General features: G+C 40.3%; 1 protein-coding gene across 2 annotated transcripts in view; it reads right to left on the reverse strand.

Annotated features, from left to right (window-relative positions):
• Positions 1–14,621, reverse strand: part of LOC120557963 (metabotropic glutamate receptor 4-like) — a 158,796-nt gene that overhangs the window by 44,752 nt on the left and 99,423 nt on the right. For both annotated transcript variants that reach the window (XM_039798712.1, XM_039798714.1), the window contains exons 3-6: positions 14,447–14,582; positions 14,087–14,241; positions 13,611–13,751; positions 4,862–5,062 (exon numbers count right to left, since the gene is read on the reverse strand). In XM_039798712.1, coding sequence (XP_039654646.1) covers positions 4,862–5,062; positions 13,611–13,751; positions 14,087–14,241; positions 14,447–14,582 — 633 coding nt within the window. The remainder of the gene's footprint in view (positions 1–4,861; positions 5,063–13,610; positions 13,752–14,086; positions 14,242–14,446; positions 14,583–14,621) is intronic.

Below are 14,621 nucleotides of genomic sequence, written 5' to 3' on the forward strand. Positions count from 1 at the left end.
CCACCGGTGGTCAGCCCCTCGGACCTGGGTTGCATCTCGGCTTGGCTGTTGATGGTCCCTCTATTTATTCTCCACCACCAGTGTCTGGACTCCATCAGGGGATTTGTTTGGGTTCCTTAAACCCTTTAGGATATTTGGGTTCGATGGAGTCCAATCTCCAGAGACTCGTACATTTACATGTTGTATGTACAATAAATATGTTCATAATTGCAAAGAAGTCTCTCCTGATTGAATATAGGGTTAGTGTTAGTTGCTAGAATTGGAACTTCTACCACTCTTTGTGAGAGAATTCTCTAGAAAGCTGTGACGGCCTCCCTGCTTCCTCCGCCCGGGACACATCAGTTTGCAGAAAAAGTTTGGGAACCACTACATTTACGAATGATGTATCTGTCCCACCAACATCAGTCAACACAGAAGCTGCAGTAGATTAGATTAGATTAGATTCAACTTTATTGTCATTGTGCAGAGTACAAGTACAAAGACAGCAAAATGCAGTTTGCGTCCAACCAGAAGTGCAAAAAAAGCAGAAAAGTGCAATGCAATATACAGGTATAGACAGTTGGTGCATAGGCAGGACAAGAAATATATTGCAGTGTTATAAGAGCAGAATAAATATGGCTAGTAGGTTAAATTGTCATCGGGATGCAGAGCAAGAGTTCAGTAGGGTGACAGCCGCAGGAAAGAAGCTTCCTCTGAACCTGCTGGTACGGGTCCGGAGAGACCTGAGATGCCTCCCGGACGGGAGTGGGGTGAACAGGCTGTGGTTGGGGTGAGAACAGTCTTTGATGATGCTGCACACGTTACGCTTGCCCTGGATGGTCTCAATGGAGGGGAGTGAGGAACCGGTGATGCGTTGGGCAGTTTTCACCACCCTCTTTCCGGTCATGGGCAGAGCAGTTGCCATACCAAACTGTGACACAGTTGGTGAGGATGCTCTCAATGGTGCAGCGGTAGAAGTTCACCAGGATCTGAGGAGACAGGTGGACCTTCTTGAGTCTCCTCAGAAAGAAGAGATGCTGGTGACCCTTCTTGATCAGGATAGAGGTGTTGAGGGTCCAACAGAGGTCCTCAGAGATGTGAACACCCAGAAACTTGAAGCTAGTGACACGCTCCACCTCTGTCCCGTTGATGAGGAAGGGGGTGCGTGTTAGCCTCGTGAGACCGTCCTGATCTCGCGAGCTCCAGTTTTCTACTCGCAGATCAGTCTGGCATCTTGAGATAGAGAAACTTTGGAGCCGTTTGCAAAAAGACCAACCAATCATGGTTGATTTTGAGGTGGGTTTATGTGTGACGCAACGAGAAGTGACTGTTAGTCTAAACAACATGGCAGCTTCCACGGATGAGATGAGCGTAGCTATCGCGTACGTTATATCCAAATTAGAACGTATTCCTTCATTGAAAGTTTGAGCAAAAAGCAGCACTTGAGGCTTTTCTTGGAGGAAAAGATGTTTTTGCTCTTCTCCTGATTTCGGCAAGAGTTTGATCTGATTGGTTGATTTGGCCCGTCTATCACCAACATAGGTGGTGATAGACAGATGGTTTATCCAATCAGCTAACCAGTATTTTCGCTCCTTCCCAAAAGTTCTCTAACGGAAAGTTCCCAGATGGATATGCCGAGCAAATGCGAAGCAATCCATCTGGCAGAGTCATGTTAGGTGTGTGTGCCAGCTTTAGACTTCCTGAAGTCCACAATGAGCTCTTTGGTCTTCTTGGTGTTGAGAGCCAAGTTGTTGTCAGTGCACCATGAGGATAGGTGCTGCACCTACTCCCTGTAGGCTGTCTCATCGTTGTTGCTGATGAGACCAATCACCGTAGTGTCATCTGCAAACTTTACAATGGTGTTAGAGCCATGTACAGGTGTGCAGTCGTAGGTGAGTGAGGGAGTAAAGGAGAGGGCTCAGCACACATCCCTGTGGTACACCGGTGTTCAGGGTGATTGTTGAGGAGGTGTGATTATCTAACCTAACAGACTGAGGTCTGTTGGTTAGGAAGTCCAGAATCCAGTTACAGAGGGAGGTATTGATGCCCAGTTCACTGCGTTTGGTGATTAGTTTGGAGGGGATGATGGTGTTGAATGCTGAACTAAAGTCAATGAACAGCATTCTCATATAGCTGTTGCTATTGTTAAGGTGGGACAGGGCAGAGTGAAGTGCCGTAGAGATGGCATCCTCTGTGTTCCTGTTCTGACAGTAGGCAAATTGGAAGTGGTCCAGTGAAGGTGGTAAGCAGGTCTTGAGATGGGCCAGGACCAGCCTCTCGAAGCACTTCATTATGATGGGGGTGAGTGCAACTGGGCGGAAGTCGTTAAGGCTTGTGGAAGTGGAGTGTTTTGGCACCGGCACGATGGAGGTGGTTTTAAAGCACGCAGGGACAGCTGCCTGGGCTAGTGACAGATTAAATGTCAGTAGAGGTTACCAAGAGCGGTTACCTTAAGGTTTTTCAGGACAATCAAACAAATATGTCAACTTGAGAGTCTTTTTCTTTTCTGTAAGTCAACTTAAGACAACCTGGATAGCTGCATCGATCACATCCATGCTTATCAACATTTGTGTGGTCATTTCTCCATTTTTTTAATGTAGCTGGTTAGCTATGTAGGAATGATGCGCCCCTTAGCTCTTATTGGTCAAATGTTTCTCCACGTCAATAAACACAACACCACAACTATTGGAATCAGTGAACAAGTCAGAGATGTTGGAGGATTGTTTATCATAACTATGATTCATCTTTTACACATTTCCATAGCTTCACAAGTGAAATCTAGGCTGAAAACAAAACAATGCATGTAATAACAGAGCAGAAACAAGATGAAGAAGTGAGATGTTCTGCTCATGTGTCCAGTTGGACTGAAGGTTTTTGATTGGCTATGGCAGCAGTCCAGGTGATATCAACGGTTACTTTATACAGTGGCAACCTCTCTTTCATTATAAAAATGTCATCCTTTTTGTGATGCGAAAGCCTTCCAAATCATTCATTTAATTTTCTGAAAGAATTATTTTCTTTTACTTCTCAGATATGAATTAAACATTGAATTGACATTTTGCCAATGCAACAAGTAGATATTAGAATGACAAATTAGCTTGAAGAGAAGGAGTTCAAATGAATAATTTATCTGTACAAACACTGCATACTCAAGTCTCTGAGAAGAAATTGTAATTGTCTTTAATTGCTTTGCTTCAGAAAGGCATTGTCTATAGGTATAATGAAACTCACTTCGCTTTGTGTGGAAGCAGTCAATTATTAATATATCAGTCATGCATGTGAACTTGACTGAGCTGGGTATAATGTAAGGCTACATGGAGGAGATGGAAAATAGGTTATACAACAGACCAAAGTAACTAAGACGATGAGTTGTGACCCATGAGATGTTGACGTCTACATGGTTGGATGTCTGGTTGTGCCAGAAATGCTTTCCAATACCCTCAAGGTAATGTAAAGCACATTAAATACATTGGGTTAGTAAATGTATAACCTTCCAGTGTTGACAGGTGTACAGTACTTATTGTATTTGTACAATAATTTAGCCCTTTCTACAATGTAATGTAATACTAAAGAAATGTACATAATGTAATGTGATCCGCACTGAAAAAAAAAAAAATTGATTTTCATGAAATTTTGTATGAACATTCCAATGCCAAGAAGATGATTCTGACTTTTCATCTAGCGCCACCACCAGGTCAAGATTTTAATGTGTACAATACCTTTGTTTACGACCAAGCGGCAACCTCTGGTCTAAAAAATGATACCTTGAAGCCTCATAAAAGTTAATTGTAACATTTTGGTTGCCTAAAAATGTCTTGCTTAGCATTTGGTTGTACCTTAGTACAACCAAATGCTGAGCACTATAAGGAGTCAGCTGTTAATTTTTGCTGACATAGCTAGCACTAGCAACCAGATTTGATAACTTAGTTCCACCCTCGCGTCCAATATGGTCACTTGTGGCCCAAAAAATCAAGATGATGACGGCCATAATGCCAAATTCGAGGCTTCAAAATGGTAGTCCACAAACCAATGGGTGACATCACGGAGGATATGTCCACTTCTTATATACAGTCTATGTTTACAACTAATAACCTGCAAAACTAATAGGAGCCTCAGCTGTACTTTTGTTTAGCGCTAATTTGCCTATTCACACAGTAAACTGAGATGGTGAACATGATAAACATTATACCTGCCTACTGCAACGTCAGCATTATGTCATTGTGAGCATGTCGACACACTGCTATGAGCCTAGCCTGGCTGCAGACTATCCCAATTCTCAGTTTGTGCATCCCTGATTCCTCTTCTCACCTCCTCTACTTGCCTTTTGGTCCCGCCCACAGGAGATTTGAGCGGAGGAGTCGAGGGGGTGACACGAGGAGAGAGGAGACGAGGCAACAGGCATTTAACAAAATTAAACATCCTTAACTCGGGAGTGGTTATTTTAAAGCGACGTCAATTAAATATGACATGAAGCACAGCTGCATCAGCTGTCAATTGTTTTGTTTTACTGCTGCATTTTATGATCTCTGTCAGATGAGCAGAGCAGTTCATGACACACACACACAAACACACACACGTATGTATCCTCGATTATAGCTCCTCCGGTGAGCTTCCTCGCTCTCCGATCCTCTCTCCTCGAGATGCATTTTAGGAATTCTGACATCCTTCTGGATGGAGCACTGAAATCGATTTCTGGAAAATCTGTCTTGTTTTTCCATAACAGTAGAACATTTAAGAGCTGATTTTGAACCAGCCTGATGATCAATTGTACATTAACTGTGTCAGAAATGTATTACCGCAAACTGAATTGACTTGAGTTAAGTAAAGTAAAGTAATCAAGTAAAGACAAACATGCATTCCAGTATTAAAAAATGTGACTGACCTGCAAAGTTTAGACGGCGGATGTGCTTGAGCAGATGAGTGCCATTGATGGAATCCATTTTAGCACAGAGGCCCACCTTCCCCGGGCAGAGCTCTTGGTGCATATTGTGCAGGGCATGAGCCATTGCATAGACGGCATCAATAACAAACTGCACTTTTCCTTCCTGCTCATAGTTTGAGTCCTTTCCTATCCGCTCCTGATCTGTAAGACACAGACAGATGTAAGTTAGACACATCATATGCATTGTTATACAATATGTGTGATTTGCAAATTGGTAACATGCCGTTAAATGATGGGAAATGCATCCTGTGTGGTGACTCATTTGTCTCATTGTTAACTATGTCAGTTGCAAGGTTGAGTTGCACATTTGTATCCATGTAGTTCAACAATCCTGAGGGGGACTGAAAAAGATTTCACAAGTGTATTTGAAATATTCAATCAGTAATTCTATCAGCCACATTATGCAATCAAGGAAAATGTGTTCACTTAAAGACTCAAGTGGTTAAAATGAGCAGGTCAGACTTAAAGGATTATCTACTTGTGAGCTTGTCCCTGACCCTCGTTTGAAGTAGGTTGATGATGAAGCAGCATATTTAGTCCTTGTCCCAGACAACTAATATCCATAATAGTACAAAAAAAGATTTTTTGAAGAGATCCATCTTGAAACTCAATTATAAAATAACTTGAGGATACTAATTGTGTTTGCCAACAGTCACTAAAACGTATCTTTTCGACACTTCTACCCTCTTGTCACACCCACTTTGGAGAGCAGCTCTGGTTGGACAGGACAATTTGGTGCAAACCAGTTGCAATGAGCTGAACCCTTCAAATTGAAGGTGTGGCGCCAGTCCAAAAGGCATAGAAAAAAAAATGCATTGCTCCTAGGTAAGTCTTGTTCTTTCTACACTGAATGGGTCTTGCCTCTTGCAATTAGCTAGAAGGTAAATATTTAGATCGCTGCAAAGGAGCAAATCAATTCCAATATCTAGAGTGCAAGGTTTTCTCCTCCGGGAAATCTCATCAGTTAAAAACAAAAACTCTTTCTCATCTCTCCAGCAGGAACACATGGCTTTCCCTCTGAGTGATTCTATACACATTAGGTCTTGGACCTACATGTCTATTCCATTAACTATTACCTATATGCCTCATGCCATTTTCTATTAGCAATTTAAAAAAAAAACGGATATATGTTCCATTGTGATCAAATCCTCACCTGCTTGATTTAGTGTCCAACTGTGAATTAAGTCAGTGAGGAATCAGAGAGGCAGGAAATGGAGACATCCATTTTACAGGACAGGGATAATCCTATAATAGGCTCAATGTAATAACATGTGATAGGAGTTTGTTAATCCGGGCCCAGGTTGTTCCATTGGTTTTTGTGAGTGTTAATTGTTATGAGGAGGTGGGGTCTGAGAAGGAGATACAAGATGCCAATCCCAACTTCTCCTTTCTCCCACAAGCCTCAAATTTGAAAGCTGTCTCAATGTAACCCTGCTGTATATGCAAAAGAGATTATAAAAAGCAGGTGTGTTCAATTGAGATTAACAGTAGACTAATTACCAGGGATGAGCTAATGATAGAGCTTCATATATTTATACACATGCCAAATGGAATTATTAATTAAGTTTAATAAGCACACAGTCGGGGATATGCTGCTGACATTTCTAAAATAATGGCTATACTAGTGGGTGCGAAATTACCTGAAGGTGTGGGGATCTGTTTTCCACCATATTTAGCAAAGATGTAAAATAATGCCTATTGTGGTTAATAATTTATCGCAAATTGAAATTTGGTGCAGATATGCCCAGAATATGAATCTAATTTTAGTCAAAGTTGCTAAAAATGTTGGTTTGACATTATAAACGGGCCCGTCCAATTTGTTTCAATAATGTATGGGTAATCTAGAGAGCTTTTCTAAATTTACACTGTACACAATATAAGGCACAATAATTTGTCAAAGAGATAAAGTATCAAATGTACTTAATAAACCTGAACCAGGTCAAAAAAAGCAGCCAGAGTCAACTGTAAAAACCTGGTCTAAATTCAAATGTATGATTCATCTTGTTAAGTAACACATATACAGTGCCCAAATACTGAGTGGAACAGGAAAACAATTATTGTAAATACATTTTCAACCTTGTACCTGCAGGTGTATATTTACCATAATTACCCTTTTTTATCTTACCTGTGGTGATGTTAAATGATTTATTTAGTTAGAATGATATTTTGAGTCTATCTGTGGAAATAATTTCTACTATAGCTTCTGTTCATTGTTTGGACAAGTAGATACTGGTGATGCATAACCAATCTACAGTATGTGACAGAACAGTCATTTTTCATGCAACATCTGTCCTCTTAAGGTTCAAGCAATTTTCAATAGCCACTTCAATCTGAAAGAGTGCTAGGCCCCAAATCCGCAAAGGTCTCCTTCTGTTAGTCATCTTTCATTTACTACATCTCAAGCTCCTCGCTGCAGACCAGAGGAGTTTTAATGCCCCCGATTATCTCATGAGCTTTTGAAATGCATGATTTATTGTTGGAGGTTACGGCTCGGTAATTAAGGGCCACAGGGCCTTGATTGGACAGAGATTGTCACAGTTTGGCCGACATGCTTATGCCATGGGGAATCCTGCGAGCCAGAATAAGTGTGAGAGTGATATTTCTCTTGCAGGCTTGGCAGGCCACCCACACAAACTTTGTATTGTCTCTTCTCCATGAGACCATTTCCCTTTTATCCTCTGTCTCTCTCTCTAGCTCCCTCTTCATCGGCATTTTGGCTCTCTCAAACACTTTTTTCAGGCTGACATTTTGCTTTCAGAGAAATCCATTCAGATTAGTCAAAGTAGTAAGTGTGGGTGTCTTCTGCTCTGAGGTGTCACACAAGACATTTTGTGACAGTGTGTGTGGGCTCAGACCTTTGACCATTTTTCAGCTTGTGATTGGCCACAGGCCATCCAGTTCTTTCCTGCCAAAATATCTGGGCGGCCTCTTAAATTAATCTGACGCGCTGTGTGTGCTGCTCTTCTATTTCATTATTTCGTTCATCTTAAAAAATACTTTATATCTTCTTATATGTGAATTTAGAGCTAAAGTCAATCACAATTTCCCCGAGCCAAAGATGATGTATAATGTACTAGCTTTTTTCAACTAAAACCCCAAAATATAAAATGTACAAGTATTTAAAAAAGGGAAAAGCAGCAGATCTTAACATTAAGAAGCTGGTATCATTATTTTCCACTGATACTTGAGAGTCCAATGTCTACCGGGTCTGCACTGGCACATAATGGCTCCAGGAAATAGCCTAAGACAGTTATGATTATTAATAATTATTCTATGTTGTATTTATTTTCATCATACAAAAGAAATTCCCCCACCTCCAACCCAATGCATGCTGGGAAAGACTCCAGCCTCCTGCAACCCTGGATAAGTGGTTTAAAAAAATAGATGCTTGGATAAAAAAAGCAAAGTGCATGCTTGGTTTATCTGCATTGCTGTGTTTGCTGCTGCTTCCACATCATTAATATGCAGGAGAAATAAGGAGCCTATGAGATGGGTCCCTGCTCTACCTTACCGCTCCTTTCTACATTAATTAAGATCAAATTTTACATCTCCTTCATTCACATATAAAAGACAAGTCTGCCTTTTTTTACCAGTCACTCCTGCCATCATTACCCTTTGATCATGTTGAGCAGTCTAACCCTCTTAGGACACTGATAATTCTGCAGCATGCCTCATGTGGTTCTCTCACAGCTGCTTCAGAGACTCGACAAAGCTCTCCACCAGTGGAGAGGCACCACGAGTGTCACACTTTAATCTCAAACAAATGCTATGAGACTACAGCCGATAGTAAAGTTTAACACTAAAATGTCTGTAATGAGAAAGTCACAGAAGAGCTACTGACTGCATTATACAGGTACCTACCGCAATCACTACTGCTATAGTGAGTGTTTACCATGTTAAGAGTCATGAAATTAACCACTGCACCAAGTCTATAATGATTAAATTATGTCAAGTACATTAAGAGCACAAATAGTGGGTTCATTTACTTTTACGTTAACGTTGACTGGGTTTTTGATGTCTTACAGCATTACTGATCACTTCAGTCAATTATTTGGTTGACTGCCTCAAGATTTAGGGGATTTGTGTCTCATCATCACTTTATTTAACATTGTGGCAGATACGTTCTGTTTCCCTATGTGCTGTTTCATTATTTTGCATTTAGTTTTATGTGGTCATCATTTTTAAGGCTCCTTGTCTTACTTGTTTGCAAACCTGCAGATAAAATATCAATTCTAGTGAACAGCCTCACATCTCCAAGCAGCTCATCTTTATTTTAAAGGATAAGTCTGGTGATATTTTATACTTTTACTGTTCTTTTTTAAAATCCTTGAAAATACAAAAAGCAAGTGTAGCAAGTCTGTGTAGCCAAAACATTTCTTGTCAACAAATTCCATTAAAAGACCAAAACCAACAATGAATTGATCCTACTAAGAAGAATTGTCTGAGTAGCCTGACATAGCTAATTCCTCTGCCATACACCTCCATTGTTGTACAAAAACAATTAAAACCACATCAATGAACCACGCTGTTTCACTGAGTGACATGTTCCTAGGCATTGTATTTTATTTTGAGTTGAGTCACCTTCCTGATGTTGTTAAAGGTGCACTACACTGATTATACACATAAATGTCTGTTTACAGAATTGGGCAATGCGATTGCATATATAAAACAAAAGTTGTATAAAGCCTTTTGTGGCTTCAGAGGGAGCAGTACAAAGTCTGATTAGTGTCATTGGGCCTGAGCACTACAAGTTTGAAAATGTAAAACATCTGGGGGTGTGGAGATAGAAAGAAGTGGGCTTACCAGACTTCTGTAGCCCGCTCCTTATCTTTTCTTGAGGCTAGCAGCTCGAGGCTAGCTACATTAGCCATTTCTAGCATAACACACCTGAATCTCCAACCAAACTGTGCGGTGTTTGTAAGGGTTAATCAGACTTATTTTATAAAAACTTGATACATGAACTTGATACTTTTACACTTCACTGTTCTTATAAACTAATATAGATACATGTAATTATTCCAGTAAACTTCCGTATTATGACTTCAGGGACAGAAGACAGAAGACCGAAGGTTTATATAATGCACAGCCACAGAAATGCACCATCTTTGTGCCAATTTTAAATCCCTGGACAGTACACCATGTTACCCCTCAGTTGTTGTGAAAATGTAAACATATTTTTGAGTGTTATCCAGAGTGCTGATCAGACGGCACGCTCCTGAACTGTCACTGGAGTTCCCCAAGGAGCTCATCTGTGTTCTTGCCCGCACTCCCGCTGGCAGGTAACCAGGGGTCACTCCTTCCAATCTCCAGACTAACTCATCTATCAGTATTATCTTATCCACCTGAGCGTTTCTCTACTTATAACCCTCTGTGTTTTCGCCTGTGCTTAGTGTTGGGACTGTGAAGGCAATGCCAGCTATTGGTTGTGCAGCCCACCTCTTGAGTAAAAGTTGTAGTTTCTCTCTAGTGCATTTAGTGAGTCTGTACTGTTTCTCTCTACACTAGAGTCCTTCTCTCTTATTGTTGGATGTCATTGCAGACATCATGACAGCAAACATATGAGAATCATGAGCACTACAATTACACATAAACTGATGTCAAGATACCCATTTAGAACTGGACAAACATTACAATCACTGTATTTTATCTAGCAACATCGTCCAAGCCTTGAGTTGTTGTGTGCACACTAGGGGTGGGCAATAGTTCTTCTTCTTGGTCTATTCAATTTTATTATATATAGTGACGTAAATATATAATAATATACTATATTTTCTGGAAGCGTGATTGAGATGGAATAATCAATGGGATGGAAATTTATTGAATGTACATGACAAATTAAGGTTTTATATATATATAAATATGCTATAACTTCAGTATTACCAAAAAGCAGTCCTGCTCACTGATTGGTCTATTACAATCAGATGCATGGAATACAGTAGAAAGCTACCCATGGTAATAACGGTATGGCAAAATCTCTCCGAGATATACTCATTACGGTCAGCTTGTCGTATCTACATCTCATCACCCAATCATAATGAACAGCCATTACATTGGTGCATACAGCATTGTGAGACAATGTACACTCAGCTGCTGGTTTAGGTACACCTAAAACAACTACAACTGTGTAACACATTATAAAAGCCTTGCAATAAATCCTGACTTCACGAAGGTTGCAATGTTCAGCTTTTGTTGAATCTGTTTTGAGAGGTGTAGATTCAGCTTTATTGTCATTTTAGAAGCTGTAGATTGTAGTGCTGTTGTACTGTATTGCTTGACACAGAGTTTTTTTTAAAAATGCATTTTAGGCCTTTATTTGATAGGACAGCTAAGACATCAAAGGGGAGAGAGAGGGTGAATGACATGTAACAAAGGGCCGCAGGTCGGATTTGAACCCACAGCCACTGTGGTAAGGACTGAGCCTACGCTCTACCAGTGAACTACCCAGCCACCCCACAGGTTTTTATTATTTTGTAAACCCCATTTCCAGTAATGCTATAAATAGTAATTGATATCTATGATCTGATATCTTATATATACACATATTTATTCCTATTTCCACATTACTGTATATTTTGTTGTCGTACTTGTTAAAAAGAAGAATGTTACTGCACATGTTCTTTAATGCTGCTCTGTAATGCGCTGGAAAAATAAAAATTCCCTCTTTGATGTCTTCTTTTTCAAGTCTGGAAAAAATAATTATAAACCATGTGTGGACATACTGTTAACATACTGTCACGAGCCGTTCTTGTTTAAAAATACCAGTATGTGTGTGGAAAGTAGCGTATGCAGATTGTGCATACACACATCTAGCTCCAGCGCAGTGGCTCAGTGGTTAGCACTGTCACCTCACAGAAAGCAGGTCATTACTTTGATTCGCTGGAGTGTGTGTGGTTTCCACATAAAGACACATCATTCAGCCAGACAAAGGACTCAAAATTGCCCTTAAGTACAAATGTGAGTGGGTGATTTTCCGACTTTGTGTCCTGTAATGATGTGCTGATCTATGTGGGGTGTCACCCTCCTGTGTATGTCGCACAGGCCATAATTATATTACACAACAAATAATGTAATACTGTTTATCATTATCTTTACTTGTTGCACATTACTCTGTCCTTGCTGTGAAGTAAACCATTTTAAATTTCAAATAAAATTTGATTTAATTTTAAATGTGTGTGCTTAATGTAAGGCTCAATGACATATATCTTCCCAAGGCAGAATAAATAAAATCTGAAATTTAATTTTTGTTTGTTTGTAAATATAAATAAAATTTGATAATGCAAATGTATGTATTATGATTACTGGATCTACTCTTGACAGAAAGAGGAGAAGAAAGGAATTGGTTGGTCACTTTTCAGTATATGATTCTGGCTAACTGGGTTACACCTACTGTGTAGATCTCATTAATAGCCTACATAAGTAACTTTTCTGTATTTTTGCAAGCACCAGAGGCTTAGTTTTACAAATGCAAAACTTGAAGTACAAAATTTTAAGTTGCAGTCTGTGAAGCTAATATAATGTGCTAACAAGACAGTGAATGCTAACCAACTCTGATCACATGATGAGCTGTTAACATTAGCTGGCCTGCTAGCTTTAAGGTGATCATCTACAAATACTGTACTGTATATATAATGTAATGCATATATACTGTAGTTACATTTCTTTGTAGTGGCTGACTGATGTGATCGACCAGTTGTTTTAACCTGTACTAACTATAAATACGCAGACGTTGCCAGGCACAAATGCCAACAACTATAATAACTATATACAATGTACTGTAATAATTATGTCCCTCATAATAAACATGTGTCTCACATAATGACTCCCACATGATTGTCATTGTCATGTTCATCCATTTAGCTGTTATTAAGATGAAGCATCTTATATATTAACCACTACTAGTGCAGCAAAATTGTTAAGCAAATAAACGGAAATAATATGAGGGGATAAGGGAGATTACTGCGAGGACGCCCCAGGTAACATTATTATATCCATTCTCCCCTAAATACATGTTGTACAACTTAATTGGTGTTTAAATCTTTATAAAATATGCAGTTTTTTTCCAATTTAAAGGAACACGCCGACTTATTGGGACTTTAGCTTATTCACCGTATCCGTCAGAGTTAGATAAGTCCATACACACCCTTCTCATCTCCGTGTGTGTCGTAACTCTGTCTAACACACCCACCGCTAGCCTAGCTTAGCACAGATCCTGGAGGTAACTGGCATCCAGTCAGACAGAGTTATGACACACATGGTGATGAGAAGGGTGTGTATGGACTTATCTAACTCTGGGGGATACGGTGAATAAGCTAAAGTCCCAATAAGTCGGCGTGTTCCTTTAAGACAGATTGTGCTCTCCACAGCGGTATAACGTATGGCACTGACTGAGCCTGAAGCTTGAACCATGCAGCCCAGCTGAGCAATCCACTTGTTATAGCCATGTGGGTAAACACACTGGACTCAGCAGAAATATAGTGCAGCACTGAAATGAGCTGTGAGATTAACTGTATGTTTGAATATTGAATGTATAGGTGCTCCACTTTTTATAGGTAGGTAATGCTGTCAGAACACACAGTGAGCCAAATGTGTCACCTCCCTCAAGACATCAGAGGAATGTTTCTTACACTGGTTAAAAGTTTGAACAAAAGGAACGTTAAATAGCTTTTTCGACAACAGGAGAGTATCTTACTTGTGCATTTTTTCAGCCCGGACCCTTTCTTCACGGCGTGACGGCTGAGTTTGCAGCTGAAGTTGTTCTCCCAGAACTCAGCAAACCAAATATTCCTTCTGTTGTTTTCCAGAGTTCGGCTGATGAAGTAACGATCAAACCCTAGACAGATCAATGGGTTTATTGTCGTCGACACAGTGAGTGGCAGTGTACACAACAGTGTTGGTACAGTCTGTGAGCCAGGGCTCTGATGTGTTCTACAGTAAAATTGATTAAATATGGCATATGTTCAATTTACATTGTTGCTTCGTTTGACAGAAATTTGTGTTTTAGACCTTTGATGATTAAACGATTAATGGTTTAGCATGACAAAGCAACTTTTATTCTCCTCCAAACAGATACAGCTGTGCATCGCATGAAAAGAACATTTCACTGAAAATGCACATTGTTTTATTATACAGGGTGATCTGACATATGCACAATGGTCTTCTCTGTACCTTTGATGGACTGCCGCTTGGGCAGGATGGTGACTGCTCCCTCTGCCATCTCCTCCTGGTGCACAACCGGAGAGATCTTTGAGCCCCAGCTGTCCGAACCCACCCAGATAAAATGACCTGTCTGGTTGGCCTTTTTGGCTGCATGTAGTAGCCTCCTGCAAAGGTGAGTAAACAGATGTTGCCATAGATAAGGTCAGCATCCCGCAGGCTCCACTTTGATTTTGTTTTGCAATTCATTACACAGTGGTCTGGCAGAGCTGGACTGAAACGGCTGTGTTACCACATGTTTCTGCCCCGTCTACTGCAGTCGTGTTTATCGAATCTTCAAAGGAGTGTTATGTAGCTATTACCAGACCTTACCTGATATCGTCTTCGCTGGCAAAAAGTATGACAACTCTTGCATTTGGGTTCTCTCGGAGTCGTCGGATGACCTTGTCAAACTCTCCCTGCTTGGGCTCCCGGGGAATCTTGACAGACTGGGAGATACAAACACCCCCTAAACACACAAAAGGTTATACATGTCAATGTGATCATT

Source organism: Perca fluviatilis, chromosome 4, assembly GCF_010015445.1.
Source record: "Perca fluviatilis chromosome 4, GENO_Pfluv_1.0, whole genome shotgun sequence".
Classification (NCBI taxonomy): domain Eukaryota; kingdom Metazoa; phylum Chordata; class Actinopteri; order Perciformes; family Percidae; genus Perca; species Perca fluviatilis.